Raw genomic sequence first — 25,224 nt, 5'->3', positions numbered from 1 at the left:
CCAGCCGCGATCTTGCATGCGGTCTGGCGGAGTTCCACTGTGTGATATCAGGGATGATGTTTGGAGGTTCGGGAAAGCGGGTGATTCCTTGCCGCTGGACTAAGAGAAGGGGATAGATTCCACACCAACGGTGCCTGTATGCTGCGATGATCCAGACAATTTTCAATAATTCGTCATTCAAAAAAGCTAAAAATGATTATGATACTGTCCACAGATAGCGGGAGAATATTATCTGGCACCAGACGTTTAGTCAGCTAGTTTAAACCCCAACGCTAATTCGCTCTGCCGGGTACAGCGTTTTCACTTCGGCACTAAAGTCTGGGTGAAGTCATCGCCAAAAGGGGAGGTTTCATTACCCTACCAAAAATATGCGGCGCCGCAAGTGGCCGAGTGATCGGCGGTGGAGCGCCGCGAGCGGGAAACACTCTCCTTCTCATAGTATCAATCTATTCACATTTCGCATTAACAAAATAGCGTCGCAGTCAGCTCCCGGTAGAGTAAAATCCCGCGAGCGAATCCAGTAGAGAGACCATGGCAGCGAATGTAGTCGTGAGGCTCTGTTAACAACGAACCCTCGCCGTTCGCCAACCATGATGGATTAAGATGTATGGAGTCGCTGACAATGACATTTGAGTACCAAAGAAACATGCCTCCTCGTCTCTCTCGCCGCGAATGTGGTGGTCATTTGGCGTGGGAAATTCGTCATCGCCTGCAGGCTGTGTACTATATACACTCATGGGCCACGCCAGCAATCATTATCCTGTCGCGGTTCCGCCATGCCTTCCGCAACGACACAGGTAATGGGCGGCAGGCGTTGCCATCACCTAAAGATGCTTGCTGAGAATCCCCAGGGCCTCTTCACAGCATTCGCTCCCATAGGTCTGTACTAAATTCGTTCCCATGGATGTGTGCTAGATTCGCTCCCATGACTCTATACTAGATTCGTTCCCAGGGCTCTCCACTGGATTCGCTGCCATGGCTCTGTACTGGATTCGCTGCCATGCTCTCTCTACTTGTTTGGCTACCGGGTCCTCTCTTCTGGATTCGCTGCCATTGCACTGTACTAGATTCGCTGGCTGCTAGGGAGACTGTAATAATGGATTCGCTGGCATGGCCTCAGTACGGGATTCGCTGTTATGGACTGGATGATGGGTGGTTACGTGACAGATGTCAAGTTTTTTTTAGTTGTCACGAGACAAATGTGATGTGTCGCTAGTTATTTACGATAGGAATAAGTCTGGTGCGAAACAAGGGAGAATATATGTTCTACTACGTGTATAGGGCATGGAGACCTTGCCCTACGCGACCTCAGTCATCTGACTATCGGCCAAATAGTTGTTTTTCCTACAGGTGGCGAATGACAGCATATGAAGGGCTGCAGCGGCTAGTTGAGGTCGAAAACAGGTTTTCGCCGATAGCAGATTCACCTATAAAACAATGCATCTCCACCCCTTCTTCCCTTTCCTTTTTTTTCTACATCGCACTTCCTTTGACATATCCCCCTCCACCTCCTGCTACAATCGTTTCCCCACATTTTCTTTTTTCCCATACACACAATGGTCAAACGAAGAGCGACCGACGAACTTGAAGGGGCTCCACCTGAGAGGACGTCCCGGACGGGATGTCAACCACTTTCCCTCCCTCCCCCTCCTCCCCCTCTGCCCCCCCCTGCCCCCCCAGTACCTGCGTCCGTTCCTGGACCCGGTCACGCCGTCCACCTTAGTGCTAGCACCAGGTCGAAGAGACGGGCGACCGAGGATCCAGACGGCGCAAAGTTGCCGCACGCTGAGAATTCGCGTTGGCCCGTCTCTGGGTTTGCCCTCCCTCCCCCTCCCCCTCCCCCTTCCCCATATCCCGCAGCCTTGTCCATATTGCGCGACAGGGGCGTGGTCAAGCGGGCTGAAGAGCTCGTGGTGGCCGCCCAAGATTGTTGGCAGAAGGGGAATGGTGTGGCTGTCGCACGGTTAGCGGATGAGATTCGGCTGATGAAGCAGATGGCCGATACGCGCACTGATCTATCTAAGGCGACGAAGACGAAGGTTGGAGGAGCCTTCAGACAGATCCTGACCTGGGAGATCCAACCCAGGCCGAAGCCCAGGACCTTCGCAGAAGCGGAGGTAATGGGTAGGGTGGATGCTCAGGCTCGTGCTAGGCAGCAGGCGGAGGCGGATGCCAGGGCGGGGCCTTTTGGCCAAGCCTGGCCGGAAGCGGATGCCCAAGCTCAGGTGAGGGCCCGTGATGCTGAACTCCAGCGTCAGGCTGAACTCCAGCTTCAGGGTGAGTTCCAGCGTCAGGCGGAGCTCCAGCGTCAGGCAAAGGCCATGGAGAAAATGAAGGCAGCACGTGCTCGGGCACAGGCAGAAGCGGAGGCGAGGGCTCGGGCTTTTGCTCATGCCCAAGCGGACGCGGAAGCGCAAGCTCTGGCGCGGGCCCGTGATGTGAAGGCACAGGCGAGGTCTTTAGCCCAAGCCCAAGCCGACGCGGAGGTAGCTTGGGCACAGGCGGCAGCGGAAGCGCAGGCGAGGGCTGTTGCCCAAGCGCAAGCGGAAGCAGCGGCCAAGGCTCAGGCATGGGCCAATGAAATGAACCTCCAGAAAGAGGCAGTAGCCAAGGCTCAGGCGGCCACCAAGGCTCGTGCTCGCGCACAGGCCGATGAGGAGGCCCGCCAGAAGCAGGCACAGGCGGAAGCTGAGGCTCGTGAACGAGTTCAGGCGGAAGCGGATGTGAAGGCGAGGGCTTTTGCCCAAGCCCAAGCGGAAGTCGATGCCAAAGCTCGGGAACTTGCCGGTGATGCGGACAAGCAGAGGCTGGCACAGACCACAACTGAGGCAATTGCGAAAGCAAATGCCGACGCTCAGGCTCAGGCACAAGCCAGAGCCCAGGCGGAGCAGAAGAACGCCCGGCTTCTAGCAAAGAAGCGGGCAAAAGCTGTGGCTATCGCGCAAGCGAAGGCCCAGGCTCTGGCCCAAGCTCAGGCGCAAGCCAAAGCTCAGGCTCAGGCCCAGGTCTCGGCTCAGGCGAAAGCCCAAGCCGAGACTCCGGCGCAACTTGCGCCGATTACTTCTGCTCCTGGGCCAGCACCTACCCCTGTCCAGCCACAGCCACTGCAGGCTGAGTCTCAGAGGGAACAGTCGCCGGTACCGGGGCCAGTGATCTCGTCCGCGCCTCCAACGATCGTCGCCCAGACCGAGCAGCAGCGTCAGCAGCAGTTCGAGACGGGTCTGAGGATCTACGAGGAGCGGCAGGTCCAAGCGCTGCGACGGTACGAAGAACTGCAGCGGCAGTCGCAGCAGCAGCCGGAAGCCAGCAGCACCCCTCTGATGACGTTGCGGCAGCAACTTCTGCAGGAGTACCAGCTCCATGAGCGGGAGTACGAGCGTATTGTTTCATTTCAATACGCCTACCTGTCGGAGGTACTAGCTGTGGTCAACATGCAGAGCGAGGCTGACCTGCTGGAGACGTATCAGAGGTTGGTCTGGCAGGCTCAGCAGCAGCCTGAGTTGCTTCGCATGGGCGGGGTGAATTTCATCGGGCTCTGCGAGCAGCGATGGCAGCAGCTGGAGCAACTGCGACACCAGGCGGAGGTGTACATGTTGGCAACACTGGAAGAGGGACGTGTGTGGCTGCAAGAGGTCAGGCAGCGGCTCGAGGAGGTCTATACGGCCTCCTTGTAAGGTAGGTCCTCGATTTCCTATGTTTGCATTTCTGCGTTGCTTTCTGCGTTGCTTCCTCGATAATTCCTTTCCCCCCTTTCCCCTCTGCCTTGAGTATTTTCCAGGCTCGAGTGTAGTTGCAGTTGAGTCCATACCTTTTCCTGGTGACCGACGGATCCAGGTTTTTAATGGTGAGACGAGGAGACTATGGAAGGGTGTAATATTTGTCATGTTTTTTTTTTAAAATAGAAATCCAGAAAAAAAGTTAGAAGTAAAAAAAACCATGCTGCTCATCGTGACTTTTTGCAGTTTTGAAATTTGCTTCTTTTGGGTAGTCGTGGTTGGGGGCTTGACTATTCGGCGCGTATTCGCCGTGGGTCGGAACTGCTGGTTGTGATTGAGCCGTGCCGGTCGTATATGACTTCACGCGGCAAATCCTGTGCCTTAAGTCAGCATGGACTGACCGCAATACTGCACCGCGGAGATGAGGCAGATGAGAAGTGCACCCATGGTCGTGGCGCCAGACAAAAGTACATAAGACGATGCAGTAGGTTCTTGCTTTGTCCCTTCCATTCAACTGCAATGAGAGAGAGAGTAAGCATCAAGCAATTGTCTCATACGGCCTGTATAGACTACCGCGACCTCTGATCCGACTTCTCCTGCTAGTTACCCCGGGTAGAGAGAAAGCTGTTCGACTCCCGTAAAAAGAGAGAGGGATCTTCCTGTTTTGTTTTGCGTGCAGCCTGTCTAGACTATGGCGAACCAACGCACTCCCTTTCCTGCCCGCCCTGGCCAGTCGAGGTGGAAGCCCCGGTACCGAACAGTCCGATGCGGCGCCCGCGGCGCCTCTTTCCCTGCCAACCCGCCTTGAGCCGACACAAGCAAACAGTATATTGATAGTAAAGACCTGTATGAGCCTATAGGCGTGCTCCTCCTGCTGCCCCTCGCCTCTCTCCCCCGTTTTCCGCCTTTCCGCTCCAAGAAACTATCACCGCATATCCTCATCGCCTACTTCCTCGTATCGGCTGTAGACACAGTATCCTGCGGCCCGATGAACACTCTTACTCTGCTCCCGACGCGATGCTATCGCACTCTGCGAGAACTGATGTCAAGAAAGGGAAATACGGAGCCCGAGTGCGAAGATGTGATCGCGATTTCGGGCGTCTGGACAGGGCAGGATGAAAGGCTGATGCAGTAGGAGAGAAGATGTGCACGATCCGCACAGGCAAGAAAGCGGGTGATGATGGTGTGGCTGCTTCTAGACGATGAAGGCTTCCAACCGGAAGTGTGGGTTTCCGTCTCCGAGCAACCGTAACGAGTCGATCGTAAAATGCAGGCCGTTGCGACTAGCAGAGCACATCTTCTGCGCACAGCACTTCAAATATCCTGTGCAATAATTAATAATACTGGAGACCATGCGGAAGATACATTAATATCCTCTCGCTGAGAGGCGTTTGAAACCAGGTGTGGATATTAATTGTCCAGAAAAGTGGTATAATGAAGTAATGTACAGTGTCTCGTAGCCAGAAGAAGAAGAAAGGAATATAGACAGAAAGGCGCGGGGGTGTGTGTGTCGGATAGAGGCCGCTCGCCACCTCCGTGAGAACGGATGACGGAAGTGTTGATATTATGCGTCTTATTGTCTGGTCCCGAGTCACTGCTACTCTCCACTATTCTTTGCTACTTTCCAGTGTCTACTTTCCACTGTCCTTTGCATACTTCCCTTATCTCCTTCGTGGCTGCTTAACATTATCTATGGCTTCTCAAGCCACCAGCGCAGTCCAGCGGCGAGTATGCGGCGACGAGTATGCGGCGACGAGTATGCGGCGACGAGTGTTGTCGCATCCTCTGCCAGAGGCCCGGTCTTCTCCTCGTCTACACGAGCTCGTTTCCCTTTATAAGTAGTCTTTTTTCTCTTCTTTCTCACATCAATACATCAATCAAGTCAAGTTCTTCTCTAAATCCCAACAGGAATGCATCTTGACTTAGCGAGTGATCGTTCATGACCTGGTCCACGGAAGTGACGGGGTACACGGAAGTTCGTGATATTATGAGATTGCTCTCGCAGCACCGCACGAGTGACCACCTACCCACCTAGGAATATAAGAATGCTTACCCGTCGATGGTTCGCGATACACAGCCGGAAATCTGCCTGAGCAAAGCAAAAAACCTCGACCCCTCGCGCAGCGGCCAGGGCGACGATGTTTTTTCGAGGAAAACCGTTAGGTAAAAAGCCTCACCACGTAACCTGTGGGCATGGCCAGAATGTCAGGGGGGGGAGGGGGGGGGGGTTCACGCACCTCTGCTCTTCTTGCCAACGGTCCACCCCATACGTCCGCAGATCGTATCGACCGTGGCCCCGCCCTCCGCCTTCAACACCAGCCTCTCCTTCGCCACCGCGCGCCGCTTCGTATCTGCCGCTTGGCAGGCAGAGATCGAAGCGGACACGTCGCGTAGACGCCGACCCGTCGGCCGATGTCTACTGGCTGCTTGGAGCGGCTGGGCTGGTGGCATTTTTGCGTGAGCGGCGACTCGGCTTCCAATCTGACGGGCTCAGGCCTGATGCACACTAGGCCTAACACAGTCATCAGCGAGGAAAGTGGGTATGCGCCAGGGAAAAGAAACTTACATCCGACGCGAGGATGCCGTCGATCGTACTCTTCGCGACACCGCTGGCGGGCCAGCACGTTCTCGGCCGCGCTGAGCTACATAGTATAGTACCTGTCAGCTTGCGTGATAATGGTGGTGGATTATGATTCATGAATGAATTGCGCGGACTTGCATCGTGATACCGTATCGCACCTCTCCTCACCTCCTTGATGGCCAGCCCGATCGCTGCCTTTATCTCTTCCGTTGTCGCGGTGTGGGCGGCACCTATCAGGGCATAGTAGCACCTGACGCTCATCGTGAATGTTGTTGGGAACCGTAAAAAAGGGTTGCCGAGAGCGAAGAAAGGTGTCGAAATTGTTGCTGTCTGTGTTGTGGCGGAAACGGGAGATATGAAGAGGAAAGGAAGGAAGGACGGGTTGTCGTCGAACTACTTATAATAGTAGCTGAGCCTCCGCGAGTTCTCAACGTCAATAGCACTCGGTATTTGACGTCGTTTGCGCAGGCGTGATTTACCGTCAACACGCCCGTCGGCTGGTACATCACGTGTGACGTGGCAATCGATGGGGTCAAACACGGTCCGGAACCACCAAACGGAATCGATGAGGAGCGCGTACAACGGCTGTTGTCCATTCAGCTACAGAATAGTCAACAATGAGTTGGTCGGTGAAGGAATCGACCCACCCGCACAGCACCTACCAGCCGCAGTCTAACATATCGCATCTTGTCGGCCCGAAATTGAAGCGCAAAACCTGGAAGCTTCCATCTCCGCCGACGGACCGAATTTTCGACCCATCATCGAATTCAATTCTATAGCAGGAAAGGTGTGCAAGAGTCTCATAGTCTACGCAGATGGTTTGTGCGCGAAATCCATTGATATCCTTCTCCCTTCCTCCCTCAGACGGGCAATCCACGCTCATTCGGCCGGTAAGCAAAAAATAAAAGCAAAAATTTCGTTCCCTCGCGCGGCGGCCAGAAAAACGATGTTCTTTTGACAGGAAAACCCGAAGGTAAAAAACCTCACCACGTAACCAGTGGCCATGGAATGTCAGTTCACTCACCTCATCAAGAAAACAGAATTCTCCGTTTGTTGATTGTACGCGGTCCTGACACTAGTAACGCTGAAAACGTCCCCGAGCAATTGCATAGAAGATACCAGCACTATACGGAGGTGTCGGTGGTCAGCGGCGGCGGCGCCGATGGGGCGTCAGCGCAGACTGATGGTGCCGGCAGGTAGTCACCGGCAGGCGAATATAAGAGTCGGTAGATAGCCGTCAATGAAAGCACAACTCTCACGCATATCATACATTCGAGTGAAACTATTTCCGTGCCTTTCAAAAATTTCCGATGGACCGACGACAGTCGTGATGATGGTCGTGACTCGTGACGAGTTGATTTTTAGGTATCTGGGCCTCCGCTAAGGTTGGGATACCCGCACTAGGACGAGGAGACTGTTTCCGTAGTAGATCGAGTAGGACTAGTAGAACTAGTAGCGCGAGTAAAATGCGGAGGGTGAGGAGTGGTAGGGTGAGGAGGAGGAGAGAGAGATTGCATCCGCGATTCTGTCAGTGGGGTATTCGGCTGGGTGACGTCAGCATGGCGCGGTCCAACGGTTGACAGCCAACTATCGACATGTGTCAAGAACCATATTCGTCTCCCACCCAACACACCAGAGCACCTATTACCTCACGGCACCTATTACACCAGGGCAATGTCGCGGGCCGGCCTCTGCAACCTACTATGCAACAGCAGTGACGAGTCGACGGTGCCTCCGAGTTGACAGCACCTCCGAGTTGAAGGAACTACGTGTTGACGGGACGGAAGAGTCAAGGAACGGCAGGGTTGTGGGAGCACGGAAGAGTTGTAGGAGTACGGACGGGTGAGGGAGTGGGACGCTCGAGGGGCAGCGAGCGGGAGAGGGCGAGTGAAGGGCAAGTACGGCGAAAAGGTGACGGCATAAAAGAGTTGTGGGGGCGCGGAAGAGTGAGGGAGCGGAAGATTCAAGGAACGGAACGGTTGATGACGTGGAAGAGTCAAAGCCCCGAAAGAGTTCAGGGGATTGCCTAGTCCAGGCCGTGGAACGGTGGAAGAGCTTAGGGCAAGGCACAGTCAAGGGCCTAGAAAATTCAAGGGAGCAAGTCAAACGTGCGGAAGAGTTGATGGAGCGGAAGAATTTTGGGAGGAAGTCGATGCTGGGGAAGATTCAAGGAGCAGAAGAGTTAACGGCACGGAACAGTCTACGAATGGAAGGGCTGAGGCCCCGGAAGAGTCAAGGAACCGAAGGGTCGAGAGAGAGCCAGTCAAGGGCAAGGGCGGCGAAGAGGTGATGGCGCCGGAAGACATGATGGCACCGGAAGAGATGTGGGAGAAAGGAAGAGGTGACGGTGCCAATGAGTTGATGGCGTGGAAGAGTCAAGGCCCCGGGACAGATGAGGAAACGGACGGGGTGTATGAACAGGGCGGATATGTATTGCCATTATATAGACAGACCACGTGATGTCAATCAATAAAAAGATGTGGCAAACCCCACCTAACGTAGTGCTTACGGGACATCATTCACGTTAGGGCGGAACGGCCTGCCACCGTTCCCTATGCACTCACCCCATTTAGCGCAACACTGCATAAATACAGACGCGACAGTCTAATGGAGTAGATTGTTTTTCCCTGATGTTCGGCCGCACATCGTTCGCCTGATGTCAAAGTGTCTGTGAGTCCTCAGCGAAACATCAATTCTTCTTGTAGTGCTGCAGCCGTAGGAGGAAACCGTGACTATCGCTCATGTAAAACTTTGCACCTCGAGACGACGGCCGGAGCTGCTTCCCCGCGTGGTCACCGTCAGCACGCCAATACGGCACGGATAGCTTGCTGTTTTGTAAGCCTAGTCGAGCTGTGTGATTCCTGGGCTGTATGGACAATCTTGTCCCTACCGGTCCGAGAGGGATGATTAGATCGTAGATCACAGGATGTGAGCAGCTTCTAAGCATCGCGAATAGTCCAACTTTCATAACCAGGACAATCTAAGGCTGGAAATCTAACTTCTTCTTTCTATGTGTGATTTGGAATCGGCCTCACGTCGTCTTTCTATCTCCACTGTCATTGTAGCACGCATAAGTACGAGCTCCTCACTCTTCCTTCTTTACCTCAGTAAACAAGCCTGAAATCAACGCCACCTGCCTCTGACATCGACGACATTTACGTGTACTTGTATCCACGACAGCTGCCTCTGCTTGCATCTACGACGCGCTGCGAGAATCACGCCTTGCATCCACGAAGTTTGCTCCGCTTGTATCCAGAACGAGCTACGAGAATCACAACGGCTTCACAGTCCCGACCACTACTGCTGACTTCGTCAACACCCACTACTACTTACACTCACTCCTACACAGTCACCACTACCACCTCGAGATGCCAGTCTACACAGCCTGCCCCTATTGCGACAAGTCGGTGGCCTACGGTAGCGGACTCAAGTTGAAGCCTTGCGGCCATGGCTGCATCCACAGGGCCTGTCTCTTCTACGCAGCAGAGAAGGCCCCCGATGGGCGCAAGTTTATCTGTCCTCGCTGCTATCAGCCGGGGACTGTTGAGCTTATTGGATAGAGATGCCTGCGTCGCTGGCTACTGCGACGGATGACGGAAGATCCAGCAGCTCGGGGGGTGTGCATTGGGAACCTCGCGCTATTCTTGGGGGAACTGTTGATACATAAAATGGAGCTCTGATGATGAAATAACATTTGTGCTTGCCGGGTATTGAAGTCTTTTTTGCGTGATTTCGATCTAAATCTCTCCCGTATGCCTAGGCATCGAGAGAGGATCGCATATGATAAGATCGTGCGTCGCGATTATGTGGTGGACTGGATTGGCCCTTCCCCACCGTCTGGATGGATCCTCTGTGGGACGATCGTCATCGAGCCCGGGAATTACCCGTCGAGTGGTCTCAATCGCAGTGTGCTGCGGACCAGCGGGGAGGACCAGCTGCGATGCGCAGTGTTACCATGCGCGAAGGGTGTTGTTTTGATTTCCTTTGCGAGCGGGCAGGGTCGATGTACGAGCGACGAAATTCAATTCCACCAAATCTGGTATAGCGGGGTCGGCCAAAGTTCGCCGCACTCATGTATAAGTATTTAGTCGGCTGCCCTGTCTCTTCTTCTGTCTTTTACTGGGGTTATCATGCTCATAAATGCGCTTTTCATTGTCCTGACCTCAACTCGCGAGGCTCTAGCACCTCCTGAATACCGCAGGGGGTATGTTCTCTCTACTTGTCGATTCCTTTCCAGTGGGCTACAGTCGATCTCCTGTCTCTTAGCAAAGTTGCCAAAGCGTCGCCCCGGTCCTAGTGCTTCATCTGGTGTGCCAAACCGGGATCAGCAACCCTCCCTGATAGATCTCACTCTGAAAGCGCCTTCGTCGGTCCGTCGGAACGATCTTCGGAATCCTTCAAATTCACTCGACGCGTCAGTTGCCACGGTCGTCTACGCGGGTTAAGTCAGGAAGTGAGGATACAGAGTGAGACGTGGTGGAGAAGTGAATCAGGAATGAAGGATGAGGATCAGGATAAGGATATTGCTATTTCAATTCTGGCTCCGTTGGACCAGACCAGATACAATCAATTGATAAAGGCCCTTGCTGACTATGAAATAGCTCGTCAAATACTATACCGGAGACACCGTCGACTAGCGAGACTCGGAGTCAACGAACCCCTCACCGGCATCGTCGAAGAGTCACTGGACATGGCCGTACAGACCACCAGCTGCGGTCACTTGCCGACCCCGGAGGAAGGACGTTCTTCGCCCTGCTCGCCCAGCTCACCCAGCTCGTCCTGCATTGGAAACAGTCTTCTCTCCCTCCCTGTCTGGCCGCTAATACGAAGTCTCCCTACTACCGCTCGCACTGCAGTGCCCTCCCTGCTGGAAGCCTGGAACTACCGCTGATACTGTCTTCTCACTAGATGCTGCTATTCGCCAACCGTCATCTGCTTCACTTCCTCGCCCTGTCAGATACCGTCCATCCGAACTGCTCGTTCTGCTCGTCCTGCTCGTTCTGTTCGTCCTACTCGTCCTGCTCGTCCTGCTCCATAGCCGCGTATCTCTTCTACGGACACTGTGCTTGATTCGCCTAAGAACCCCCCTCTCGCAGCCAGAGCCTCACCAATCAAAGCCATGGACTCTGTACTGGATTTGCTGTTATGGAGTCTGGACTGGATGGTTAAATTCGCTGCCAGGACTCAGCACTCGACATATTTGCTGCACAGAGCTCTGTTGGTTGCCGGCGAGCCTAGATAGCATGTGTATATAGAGGATCGACTGGAGCAAGAGGGAAAATAACGAAGTCTTTCTATAGACATACTCATACTCTTCACAACAGCAGTGTAGTCGCCTAAAAATGCTCTCTGGCCACCGGTGAGCTGGGGCCGGGAATGAAAGTACTGGGGATGAAGACGAATATCAAGCGGAAGAAGGGGAGGAAGATGATAACTAGAAGCAGCGAGCAAAACCACGACGATGCTTTCTCCAATGGTGTAGGCTACTAGTGGCGACGTGCCTGGTATTCATTAGATTTATCAGCACTTGCCACAGCACACACCATCCGTCTGACCACAGATATTACCACAACACCATCAGTCTGACATCATAACTGCCCACTCTGCGCTCGGAGGCAAATGATGATATATAAGGTTTGTTGCAGCACAGCTTTGATAGACTTCTCCGTATGTTCGATATAGCTCCTCCTTACATCTGGTACTCCCCCAATCCACACATCGAACTCCCTATACGCACGCATCGATCATTGTCGGCTCCCCAACGGACTTCCAAACCGTAGGCAGCGCAGAAGATTGGGACGGCCCCCCCCCCCAAGAGACGGGTACGACCAACACCTCGCCCTCGTTCCCCACCTCCACCTCGCCCTCATTCCCTCGCCCTCTTTCAGCACTTCCACTGTGCCAGGTTTCCCGCCTGCACCTCACGCTCGCCCTCGTTCAGCACTTCCACCTCGCCCTCGTTCCCCGCCTGCACCTCGCCCTCGTTCCCGACTATCTATGTCGGCAGTCGGGGCGGGCAAGAGACAAATGCAACCAACAACATTCAGCATGAAGAGGTAGAGATGAGTCTTGTTTACGTTGATCTTCAAAATGTGGGGAGTTGGGTGGCGATGAGTGAGGATATTGAAGTGGAAGACGATAGGACGGGCTCCGACTGGGAGGGCTCGGAGGTCTCGAGGGCTCGGAGGGCTGGGAAGGCTGAGTGTGTGCGGAAGGCCGAGAGAGCAGGGAAGGCTGAGAGGGCGGGGCAGGCGGAGGGGATATGGAGGGGGATCCTGTATAATAGCAATTACAGCATTTAACTATACGAAGAAGGCCACGTGAACGCGCTAGATATTCCGAGCACAGGAGGCGTCTGACAGGGCCTTGCGTTATGTGCGGCTCATGGCTGGCTTCGGTCACTCATGGACTGCTATCAATCCAGGCACCTTACTCATTTAGTCAGAGTGTTACACTGTGTGCAGCACCTAGATACCTGCGATCACACCACCAGGGCTGCGGTCCGACATGGAGAGCTGCGGTCCGGCACGGACATCTGTGGTCACATGGTATCGTGCCTATCCAACCATCATGTCACGCCATGTGCAGTTCACGCAGTACAAACCTCTACCCGCGCCCATCGGAGTTTTTGTTTTTTGCTGATGAAGTGGTAACAACTTTCCGTGTTTAATAAAACCTCGGTATCGCTCCCGCCATAGCATATAGGGAGGAGTTTGATATCTGGTTACCGCGAGAACCTATGGTACGTCAGCACGCTGACGACCAAAATATCGTCTTTTTTTGTTTTTTTCATCATCGTAGCATTCGACCTTTGCAGATCATGGCTGCGTACACGATCGGTTCCACCCCACCGTATCCGACCGTTGGCCGCGAGCCCGATGTGGGTTCCCTATTGCCCTCCGCCCGGCCCATCCGCGCATAACAAACGGAAAGATAGAAAGAAGTATCAAATGAGATGGCAAAAAGGAACGGAAAGGAAACATGTCAGTCTTTTCTCCAAACCCCCCTCCAAGCCTCCTAGCCAACTCCTCCAGCGTGTCTAACGCCTCATATCTTCCCGCGTATGCCGGAATCTCCGGTCGACTAGCCCGTACTCTTTCCTCTGCTCTTGCTGTCACCACGTCTCAGTCTATCACTCTGCCCCGAGCCCGAGATGGTGTTGGGGTTGGGGTGTCTGGTGCCGGCGGTGCGAGGTTCGGGGGGTGGGGAGGAAGAGAAATTCCCCAGCCTATCACCTCTCTTCTGCTGCCACTACTCTTTCCGCCGCCACCGCTCTCGCTCCTTCTATCATTTCTCCTGCTATTGGGTAGGTGGGATTCGCCGCTGCCGCTGCCGCTGCCAAGTCAGAAGTCTGGCTCAGGAATTCTTGTTGCTCTTCCCCAAGGGGGGGCACCCGGCTGCCCACATCAGTGGTGGTGAGGAAGTAAAGGACGGCCTTACTGCAATCTTGGTTGGCAGAGAGGTCCCTGATCTTTAACCTATCCTTCCCTCGGCCAGTCTTATTTCACGCCTCCGTCCACAAGATCTTCTGTTGCTTCCTCCACTGCGTGCAGTTCTTGAACAGGTCTTCCCGGGTCTCGGTCATGCACCCGCACCACCAGCACTCTGCCGTCGGTCGGTTTTTCGTCTACGCCAGGTGCTGGCCTGTCAGGGCGTGACCAGTTTTAAGCTGATAGTATCCGGCCGCGACTCTCTTTCCGCTATCCGCAACTGCCATGTCCCAGCTCTGCGTCTTTGGGACACTATATTTCGTGCCCTTCACTTTGCCTCTCGCCCACTCGAGAGAGTCAGCCCACTTCTTTTCGGTTGCTTCCCTTTTGAGGCTCGCGAGGGATCGAGGTTACGGCCCTTTGCGTGATCCCCCGTAGGTAGTCTCCCTGGGCCATTCTACCAAAATATCGTCTGTACGAAGGTGAAGATTGTTGTCAAGCGGATCTAAGCGAACTTGTGTGACAGAGATATGGTGATGTGATTGCTACATACAGAACAAAAGAGCGGACGACAGAGAGACTATTTAACGAGATAAATAGAAGCAAAAACAGGATGCCGCAATATCCATTCCCCATGATATCAGTCCGTTCCCATGATATGCGTCCGTTCCCACCGACGTGTTCACCAACGCGGTCTATTGATGGGCGATGACATTAAACCGGATCACTGACAAAGATGACCATCACATGACTTGCCAGTTGGAGAAAGACTTATGGGGACGGGTCATTGGGGGCGGGGCCATCGGCGGCGGGGTCATCGAGGGAGGGGTCATCGGGTCCCGCCTCGTCGGTCTCGTTCCGGACTATGGGCCGCGGCCTACAGGTCGACCATCGGACGGAAACCCACCTAAGGAGGTGATTCGATTCATTAGAGGTAACACGTTGTACCCCCTCAATGTACATGTATGTCTCCGCGTATCCATCCTGCCAGGCGCTAACGAGGCGATGGTGATATCCGCTTCGATCCGATCCGCTCCAGGCGGCTGAAGCGATTGCGCGACTGTCAGAGACACGGAGGAGTAGCTCTGAATGCGGGGATGGAGGCTCAGCGAAGACGATTTCGATACGTCCACCAGAAACCAGCCATCGAAAATCTGCGGAAATGTCAAACGGGCTAAACAGAAAGTTCGCACGACCGCGGCACTCTTGCATGAACACCTCCTCCGGGAAGGATCCGAACAGCGCATTCGAAGCGCGACTGAGTTGCAATAGCTTTGCACGGTCGGTTTTCCTCCGTAGGTAATCGGCGATCATCATCAAGAGCTCCACCGGGAGATCGAGAAGGTGAAGGGTGTGTGTGGACGCGATCGATGCTTGGGTGCCAGCTGGTTGCGCGAGGCAGCTCGAGCACTTCACTTTTCTCGGCCGGTTTGGTTTGAACATGGCGGTGATGGATGACGGGTCATCAATTTTGCAAGGTAAAGAGCAGGTAGACGAACGGGTTTGATGAGCCCGTTAAATACCTCTAAGTGACTGAACAAGGTACCCGTTTAACATCTACCTGGATAGTTCTAATCAGTTCGTTTACAGTTCTAGACAGGCAGAGAAGACGAGCGATTTACTACCTTAACGCCTCCTGTTTGCTCAGTAGATCTAGTGCTTTCTGGATGACCCGAGTCCTCCTTCAAAACGTCATCATGGCCAAGAGCCTCCTTCCGTAGGAAACGTGAGTAATGACAAACACAAAAGGTTAGCGGGAGAAAAGGTGTGCATCAATGATCAATGATGATCCGGAGGTGTTTTGCGCGGCCATGTAAACTTTGAGGATTGATGCTAGCGAGCGAAGCGGCCAACTCGATCTCGTCACTTCCCAAACCGCTGACTCTACTACGGAAAAATGAATCATGCCGCTAAGTTCACCTCGGCGGACAGCTCTTCGTCACAAAACTATCTGTTTTCTTCATTCATTGATTACGTGCGACCTATGTTAATCATGGCAATCCAACGCAAAACCAGGGGGAAAAATCAGCGACAGCATTTGATAAAAGTGATAGATGATGACCGACGCCCCAAGCACTTTGTTACGGCAGCCCTCAGTATGATGTAGGGAGAGGCACCTTCTGAGACACTTCTTAATTACGCCGGCCTACCTATGTCCTCTTGCATGCAGCTTGTGACGTATCTAACCATTCTTCATTCACGTTATATAGCACAATCGTTCCCTGGACACCTCGCGATGACATCGGCGGATTGGAACCTACTCAAACGTTACGGTCATTGAAGTGCCAGAGGTTTCTGTATCTCGCTCATGTCTAGAAGATTAAGTAAGTGCACTCCAGGACTAAATCACCTGCAAAGCAGGCGACAAAAAGCGCATGGAGGTACGCGCCGAGCGGCCCTTAAACAAATCCCCTCGGTGACACCCGCGACTTTTCGGGGACCGGATCTGTTTGCAGGGATGTCTCGCATCGATCTGTGCGGATGGGGCTGTGCAATGAAGACAACAACACACCATGCGATCACAGCTTCGCCAAAGTCTAGATTGGCTGCATGCGAAATAAACTGAACATCTCTTCCCTTTTACCGACGAACGCAACCTTCGATCGACGAAAGATCGTCAGCAGAGCCACTATCTACTCTGAAGCCCAAGCGGCTATCAAATGGATGCTCCACGACACCCCCGGCCTCCGAACAGAAGTACGCCCTCCAGGCACGGAAACACATCGCCAGCCTAAGTCGCAGGAGGCCCGTCAGCCATAACCCTCCATGGAGATAAGGTGGTGCCTGACCCACTGCGCACTATCGGGGCCTCAGTACGAGAAATCCCACAATTCAGACATGCTGGCAGACGACGACCCCACCGATCGCGGAGTGAAGAGGCACGCACCGCTTCACGATCTGTGTGCTCTTGATTGCGTCTATGTGTGTTGATGTGTTAGCCATTGAGGATAGTGATCAGCGCGGTCTGCTCAGATGAAGACCAGACGCCCGCCGTTGCTGTTGGTCGTTCGCCCAATTTGAGATTGGGGACTGGGGCACCGCCGAGATATGAACCCCGCGCTCTGAAACAGGTGATCCAGAATCCTTAGAGGCGGCTCACAGTGCGGATGGAGTTCGAGGCACTGTGCGGGCATGCGTACACAAGTGATATCGATGGTGGGTTGTAAACAAACGCACATTGCGTGAGAAAATATATGTCATACGGAACAAGAATAATCCAAGGCTTTCGTAAAACGAGGTGGAGACCACCGATGTGCAGATAGGAGAATAGCATATTTTGGACTTCAAGAATTACAAACGTCATTCAATCAATCCCCAGCGTGCCATTATCCCGCGTATTTCTCCGCACTCCCGCGTATTTTCATTGTCATATCAATCTTAAATCTTATTTCCCGATTTCCACTCGTGCCATGGCTGAAAAGAAACGAGCGTAGTAACACCGCCATCGTTCAGATGCTTCCATAGTACCTCCTCTTGCCCTTGAAAGCGACAACAGCCCAGCGGACAGCAGTGGTCTTCATCTTGTTCCTCGGCGACTGCTTGGTGTTCGGCGACCAGCTGTTCGGAAGATTTCCTCCGCGGACTTGCGCCCAGCCTTTGCGGGGGTTGTGGACGGTGGCTTTGCTGACAGAGGTGGCAGCGATAGTGCCGGTCTTGGGAATCCATCCGTAGGACGGGTTGTAGCTGGGATACTGTGGATGTCAGTAAGGAAAATTGGTACATGGCGGAGAGAGTACACACAATCGGACGCGACGACATGGGCGGTGATATGGTAGATTATTATTAAGAGGTAACGTTGATGGTAAAGAACGAGGTGTCGATAGGTTGGTCGACAAAAACGAGCGAAAGTGGTGCAAAGACGGATATAAGGATTTGTCGATGAAATGGGTCGACGTTTGCCGATGTGCACGGGAGATGGTAGAGAGGTTGTTCGAATGGTATGGAGATGGTTACGGTTATGTAGAAGGGTTACTCGCAAGTGATGGAAAACTATGTCAGAAGTGGTTGAGAGCAAACATGATGACAAGAAAGGTAAGGCTAGGAATCAGGAAATATGAATAAGTGGCCCCAGAAGAAGAAACCCGCGCAGGGGCGCCTCTCAGTCATCCACATTCAGCTAGGCCACGAGCCTGACAGCAGAGATGAGAACCTGCAAATGAGAAATACGCTAGCCAAACAACCAAGTCGTTGCGGTTCCTGACAAGGTTGCACCACCGCTTGCACGCTGCTCCTAGCCATTTCCTGAACTCGGAATAGTGCGTGCAGCACCTAGCTACATAGCTACCAGCGGCGAAAGAAAGAACTGCCAAAGCTGGTCCATCCACACATACAGATGTAAATACATACGAACTATGGCAACGCATTGCCAGAGTTCAAGAGCGCCGTCAGTACGAGGACACCCGATATCTGCCCACTCCCAGTAATCAACGACATCCTTCTCTTGCAGGCCATCCATCTACTCCCTTCCAGACGATGCATCGAATCCGCCGCACCTTCCTGCTTTTCTTCCCGCGCGTACCTTTAGTGCGTAGAAGCACCGTTCGCTCGCTAGTTGTGTGAAGGTTGAAGAATACTTTCTTCGACTTGCGTGGCCAAATGCTGCGGATGCTTCGGTACTTGGGTCTTACCCTTGTGTGATTGCAGGCGTCACACAGGATTCGGGCCGCGCCATTCCGTGGAGAGCAGCGAGGCTAAAGAATAAGAGATCTTGAAACCCGCGGCGAACGTAGATAATCGAGTGATCTCATATGTTGGGATTGACAACTGGCGTGCGCAGAAGGACGAGACATTCCCAATCGAGCGTACTGTATTCACCTTGGAACCCATCTGTAACATTGAGTTGGATAGTACAGCGAGACATCACATCTCTATCAGGTAGCACCAGCTGATTGCAAAGACCGATCACGAGGTCACTAGAGACCGATCGTCGCAACTAGAGACCGATCACGAGGTCCCTAGTTGGGGCACAACTGGAACCGCCAACGAGAAGAAAATAGAGTGCTACGGAGAGAAGACGCGTCAATGAAACACCGTGCCTAACGCGCGGGGCACGCGTCAGTCTAGTAGGTCGCTGAAGGATCAGTACAAAATCATCACATGTGAATTTGGGAGACAAAGTAAATGTCACCTGACTGGTGTATGCACAGAGTCTGGCGAAATGTGTTTTGGGAAGAAATTAGTTTTCACGCACCGCCAACGTTTATCCACCATGAGTCGAGTAGAATAACCGCATCCGTCCACTAAGAGAACGCTGGTGAGTCGTTTTAAAGATTGTTCGGAGCAATTGAGTTCAACATCACGGGATTGCTTCCGTCGCACTGAATGTGTACGCAAAAACATCAAACGTACGTGTGCCGATGAGCTACGATGATAAGCCTCTTACGCTATAGTAGCAGTAGATGCATGTGACTGATATAACACAAACGCCCGCTAGATGGTGAGGTGTGTTATCGGAGAAGCATCACGCGACCCACTAGCGCACCTTGATATACACAGCAACGTCCATACTTACGTTAATCCAGTCCATAAAACAGCACCAGGCTGTATCTTTTACAACGATCATTCTACTCGTGTGTCGTCATCGCAAAAATGAAATTGGAGCTGGGAGCAATGTCACCAGAGCAGGCGCACGTGAGCATTCTTAGCCCCTTTTCTCTGGGACAAATGCAAACGGGGGTGTACTACCAAATCACCGACCAAGTGCAATGCTTCCGTCAACAAATAGACCTGGGTTAGTAGGCAAACCGTTGATAATAATATCACCCCAGCCAGAGATGTCATCGGAAACCTGTCATCTGGCGCAGCTCCGGCAACCCATGGTTGTACACGACAGCGATTGCAAGACGAGTAGCACAATGTCGCTGCATCGGACCTCTTAGCAAGAAGACCGGAAGGGAAAAACAGCAAGGATTCACTGATAATGACTTTGGAGAGTCAGACGGTAGTTATGCCCCCTACTTTCGTCCCTAGATTTATGCGACCATCTCGGAACTTCTGTCAACACCCTGGACAGTCGATTACGCATCTTGAAGGTACGTCGATTCCAATGAATACCATCAGCGTATTTTGGATAAAAGCTGGACATGAAGTGCTCAGTTAGAAAAGGAACATCACGTGCCGTCCAGCCACTGCGGTTTTCTTGAAGCGCAGGGTATTGGATGTGCACTCACCCGACATGACTGAGCTTTGCTGACATAGTATCTGACACGGACCATGATGGTTGATCGCCCTACGTCTACCAAAACATACCAGCGAACGCAGTCATCGGAGCAACGATAGATTTGTAGGTTTCTGCCCTCTATGTACGTATGCGACAAGGTCAAAATACGTTAACTCTCCAACGGACTGGACAGCCGGGCTATTTAGCCGTGTCTATTCACCTACAATACTGAAGTGCTTGGGATCGCTGCTACAGAATCATCGTTGAGGATTCGGGAGTAGCGGCACTTACACCGCGGCCAGCATTAGTATTTAAAAAACCGTCGGAACGAAAGGCCACCCACCAATACATGAGCGTCATACTTGCAGTTTTCGAAAGCGACACAGGCAGAATAACGTGACAGACGTTGAGCTCTTCCTGTCTTATGGATCCTGTCAGATGTAGACGTCCGATCGCTCCGGGAGAGTCCTGGCGCCGAGGGAGTTCTCGCCGGAGCTTAGGCGTCCGAGTCATATATGGTGCCGAACGACTGATTACCGGAGCTTAGGCGTCCAGGTCAAGTTTGGTGCCCTGAGCGTGAAGGGTTTCCAAGCAGCCCGCCGACAGGGTGAGCCTAGAGGCCATCTACATTGCATATGTATAGAGGGATTTCTGCCGCTGCAGAAGACAGAGAATGATCAAGACTTTATACACCCTACACTTTTTGGCTCCATTCGTCTCAGTTGCGCATCGTCACCAACATGAAGATTCAAAGAATTTATCCGGATAACTGCTTAGTCGTGTCATACGCTTTTATAAGCCGGTCAGATGGCTGACTCCTCCGACAAACACATGAGAATCCTTTCACAAAGACATGGAGTGGGAGATTGATAAACGATAGTACCACACATCCTTCTATATCTTGATGGTGGGACGGCCTGTCTATATGGAACCTAACCGCTCGCGCGAACGAACGCGCGGTACTCATGCTCCGTTCTACGACGGATGAAGACTGTGAGCTTCTCCATCGCCTATTGGCAACTAGAGGATCTCATGTTCTTGGCTAATTCTCCACCATACTGTTTGGAGAATCAGGGGCGCCTTTTTCTTGTAACAGCGGTTATGAACCTATCTCCCCTGCGCTAACACATGAAGCAACATTGCTACCCAAAACAAAGAGAATAGGCTATCCCTATGAATGCCAGCCCACAGCCCGGCGCACATAGCCCAGCGCGGACAGCCTTGCTCCTGAGCCCTAGTGAGCGGGTTCTATCCATTCACGTCTCTGCTACTCTAGTATCGTCGAGGGTGATCCGGCACGGTCATCGCCCGTATGCCAAGAAGAAGCGCAACATAATCTGCCCCCTTAATATGACCGTCCAACAGATTTCAGACGCAACTGGGAATGCAAATCTCACACCAAGCAATACCGCTGATATGAAGTCATACTGGATTCCAATGGGGCTTGCCAATGTTGCGGACTTCGCGTGCTACCGGAATTACTCCCGCGGACCACCTTTTTTAGCAGCTTGATTTTGGATGTATTTTTTTTTCTTGTCTTATTCTGTCTTTCTTTAGGTCGCCGCCGGCGTAAGTGCGCTTCTGGTGTACAGTCTCTAATATCTGTTCTGTCATTCGTGTCGCCGTCGTTGCGGTACTTAACAAAACTCTGACACCCAGCCCGGCCAACGGCGGCGGGCTGGAAACAGTGTTCTACTTAGTCCAGTCCGTCCGTCCTGGGCCTCGGACCGAACTGGACTGTATCTCGGCAGTCCGTTCAACAGCAGTGTTCGGACGGACTAGTCCGAAAGGGTTTGAGGTCAGGACGGACTGCAGTCGACTGCAGTCCAATGCCAAGAAATGAAAAAAAATATTTTCCTTCAGGAATCGCAAAACCACGGCAAAATAAGGCGGAATAGAAAGCGATGGAAAGTTTCACGTAGTGGAAAGATTCCGCACTAAAATGTCACGTCATGGGGAAGAGTTTTTTACTGGCTTAGTTTGGCGTAATCTCGTGATATCTAGAAGGACAATATTTTTTTCATTTCTTGGCATTGGACTGTAGTCGGCTGCAGTCTCCTCCAGTCATCGGGATCCATGGACGGGACAGACTACTTTTCGGCAGTCCGTCCGAAGGGCCGGACCGGAACAGATCTTGGTAGATCGTCCGGCCCGGACTGCAGTCCTGACCGGACTATGTAGAACACTGGCCGGAATATCAGATCAGCGAACCATCCCTAGCACATCCATCAGATCTTTGAGGATATTGTGTGCATTAGCTACCCATACGTTCAATTCTCATAGCTTGACCCCTTCAAGATACTACCACCGCACCTATTAAACCAAATCACGGCCTTGTAAAAGTCAAACTTGCGAGGTACCAGACACTCAACGGCACATTGTTTGGTGTCAATTCCAGAATATAGATGCTGATGGTGGAGTCGAAGGCTAGATACATTTGCAAACGGATTATTTGTAAATCCGCAAGATTAACCAGAAAGCGAGCACTTTATAACTATGCTTTTTCACGGATTCGACGAGACTGATGGTCATAATCGGGAACGAAAAGTCAGTTCGGTGCGTGTAGGCGACCCTGACGGTGGTAACGCATTCACCGTATGATCATAGAGGATAACCCATGCACGGCTGAAAAGACGGGTTACCGACAGCCAGCAGGTAACGACAGGGTGTGGGTCAATACTTCTAACTTACGGAAGGATCACGAACAGCGGGGTTGCGTCGTAGTAGGTTCATATGGTAGTGGGCTGGCATAGCGGTGGGGTTGCGTAGTGGTGGGCTTCACTGTCGGTTAGTAGAAGTGGTGACGGGTTCGAACATCAAAAAACAAATATTGCATATTAGACTATTCTGCCAAAATCCAAATCATCATTGAACAGAACCAACAAAGCATCTAGGCAGCGGCTAATTACGGAATCTCCCAGATAATAGCCGTTCTCACATCAATTTGCTTCAAAGCCTCCGTGTGCGGGACAAACAGCCCAATATCGCGGGCGGCAGGCCCACGCCACAAAAATTTCGAGGTTAGAAAACCCAGACCCATCCAGGCCTGGGAATCGTCCGTCCCGTGCGTCCGAGGCTGTGCCCCGGACGAGACGGAACATCTCGGATCCGAAACCTCAAGGACTATAGGGCTCCGGGCAAGCCGGACGACGACTGGGGCCGCATTCGAGCCCGGAAAATTTGGCGCTAGTACTAGCCTTGGGCAGTGGCGTAGTGGCGCAGTGGCACAGCAGGTAGAAATGAAGCTAAAGAGTTGGCAGCACGGCGAGAATTAAGGAGTTGGCAATGGGTACTTCCGTATGCGATCAGATGGAAAATGTTCACCGGCCAAAATATTGCGGACAGCCGGCACCGTACACTTAGTAGCTAGCTGCTTCCGCACTAAACATTTCCGGACCCCAATAGTCTTCCGTCCGGACAGACTATTCCCAGGCCTGGGCCCATCTTCCATGCAGACCCCGCACTGCGCTTCCGGCGTCACCATACTCAACTACCACTCGTTAGCGTGGAATATGCGGTATCGTCAGAAACGTCCAAACCTCGATTGTGTGAGCTGTATCGTCACTCGACCCGGGGACCGTAGGTCCTTGAAGGTAAGCGGTAACCGAGTCCGCCCCAACAGGTTATTGTACCAGTCTGGGCGCATAATTTCTGCGACGGACAAATGAATGTCATCACCGAGTAGATGGTTTGGAAGAGCCAGAAGAGGGTTCAGGAAGAAGCGAGAACATACATAATTATCAGATATGGTTGTCGTATTATGGTGGACAGTAACGAGACACAAGATATGCCCAAGGGATGCTTGTAGGTAGATTAAGTTAAGCAGAACCCGCAGCTATTCTACTGGCCATGCGTATGCGTTCCTCCAGCATCTCATCCGGTTAGATTTCAGTTGCGTCCTGAGGGAGTCGTACAACCTCTTGCTTCCATCTTCCCTAGAGGCTCGCAGGCAGCATCCCGCCCACCGGCACTTCCTGTGCCGTTGGACAGGTCTTCTGCCCACAGGCAGGCATCCGCCCTCGGGCACCACTAGCGCCGTCGGGCAGGTCGTCTGCCGTCGTAATAAGACGCCGAGAAACGACACTAACATCTACCGTGAAATTCGCAGTTACTCAAGTGTTGGCTCCATCCTTCAATGCAAACTCTCCGCAACGCGCATGGCGGGACTGCATGACTGCGGCGATGTACGGAAACGAGCGAGGCAGGGGAGTGTGATCGAAGCTGCGGCGCCGATCCTACCATTCGGATCGGTCGTCGCTGTATGTTACTTGAACTTTAATGACAGCCCAGTCCTCTCTCCATCCAGCTGTGTCCACACCCATCTCTCCGTCCACAATCTCGCCAAAATTTCCTTCATGATGTTTCATCCACTTGATTGTTCGCTCGAGTGAGATTGATGTATCCAAACCAAGACACTCGATGCAAGGGTGTGTAATCTGCCCACAGGCAGGCATTTCCCCTGGTGCACATGGTGTTTCATCCACTTGATAGCCCGCCCGAGTGGAATTGATGTATCCACGCCAACACACTCGAGCAGCTGGAGTTGTCGAGCAATCGTTCCGAGACATCATGGTTCCCAGGACGCGTGACAATCCCAGTCGGTCGGCTGGCCATGGCTTTCGATATTGAAGTCGGCACAACCATATGCAGTGCGGTGAGCCCATATTGCGTATCGTCGTTTTCATTTCCGCACTTCCTGACACGAAGACAGAATGCGCCCACCTGCTCCATGGTCTCACCACCGATACTATCCCCTAGTAATAATACGTCGCCGCGAACTATCCTGCCGCAGTAGCCAGGGCAAACCACTGACTGGGCCCACCGCCGAATCTTGTCGTTGGTAGTTCCAGTCCCCTCTACCATAGCAAATCCTACTTCAAACACCGTAGGTGTCGGGATGTCCATAGCTGTCTCTGAGGGGGAAGAGGCTGGTGGTGACGGTGATGGCGGTTGACGAAGTGGCATTGTGGCAATGAGGGAGGTGGTGCTGGCGGTAATAGAGGCGACAACAATGAAACGGCGCCCACCCGTTCCATAATTGGTAAAGAAGTCTCCAGATTCTAAATAGACTTCTCAGCATTGGCCGAGCGCTGCTTCTGCCGTGGGGCAGCATTTCTGCTCTCCGGCACCTTTTGTGCCGCAGGGCACGATTTCCGCCCTCCGGCATCTCTTGTGCCGAAGGGCGGGTCTTCTGCCCACGGGCAGGTCTTTAGATTTTCAAGATTTAGTTGGGCCCCCTAGTGTGTGGCGTGATTGTCTGCGTCAGCTTAGGAGAGTCGGCGTAGGAGTCGCCAAATGATTAATGTTCAACCTTGCCGGGAATGATCCTGAGGATCT

The 25,224-nt window shown here is 52.8% G+C and overlaps 3 protein-coding genes across 3 annotated transcripts; 1 reads left to right on the top strand and 2 right to left on the bottom strand.

Annotated features, from left to right (window-relative positions):
- Positions 1–1,994: 1,994 nt before the first annotated feature.
- BZA05DRAFT_449354 (uncharacterized protein) lies at positions 1,995–3,674 on the top strand (the record flags this gene model as incomplete). Its single annotated transcript, XM_051487347.1, has 1 exon — positions 1,995–3,674. One exon carries the CDS (start codon positions 1,995–1,997, stop codon positions 3,672–3,674), a length of 1,680 nt encoding a protein of 559 aa, XP_051334895.1.
- A 1,732-nt stretch (positions 3,675–5,406) lies between these two features.
- On the bottom strand, positions 5,407–6,983 carry BZA05DRAFT_422684 (uncharacterized protein; the record flags this gene model as incomplete). The annotated part of the gene is made up of 7 exons (XM_051485807.1): positions 5,407–5,528; positions 5,954–6,067; positions 6,100–6,228; positions 6,283–6,358; positions 6,466–6,527; positions 6,777–6,882; positions 6,960–6,983. 7 exons carry the CDS (start codon positions 6,981–6,983, stop codon positions 5,407–5,409), a joined length of 633 nt encoding a protein of 210 aa, XP_051334894.1.
- Positions 6,984–14,498: 7,515 nt separating this feature from the next.
- Positions 14,499–15,170, bottom strand: BZA05DRAFT_449352 (uncharacterized protein; the record flags this gene model as incomplete). Its single annotated transcript, XM_051487346.1, has 1 exon — positions 14,499–15,170. The coding sequence occupies one exon, from the start codon at positions 15,168–15,170 to the stop codon at positions 14,499–14,501; it is 672 nt and encodes a 223-aa protein (XP_051334893.1).
- Positions 15,171–25,224: the final 10,054 nt, after the last annotated feature.

The sequence above is a fragment of the Tricharina praecox genome, assembly GCF_024521635.1.
Source record: "Tricharina praecox strain CBS 144465 chromosome Unknown BZA05scaffold_44, whole genome shotgun sequence".
Classification (NCBI taxonomy): Eukaryota; Fungi; Ascomycota; class Pezizomycetes; order Pezizales; family Pyronemataceae; genus Tricharina; species Tricharina praecox.
The sequence above is the reverse complement of the archived record's forward strand: the minus strand, read 5'-3'. Positions and strand labels throughout refer to the sequence as shown.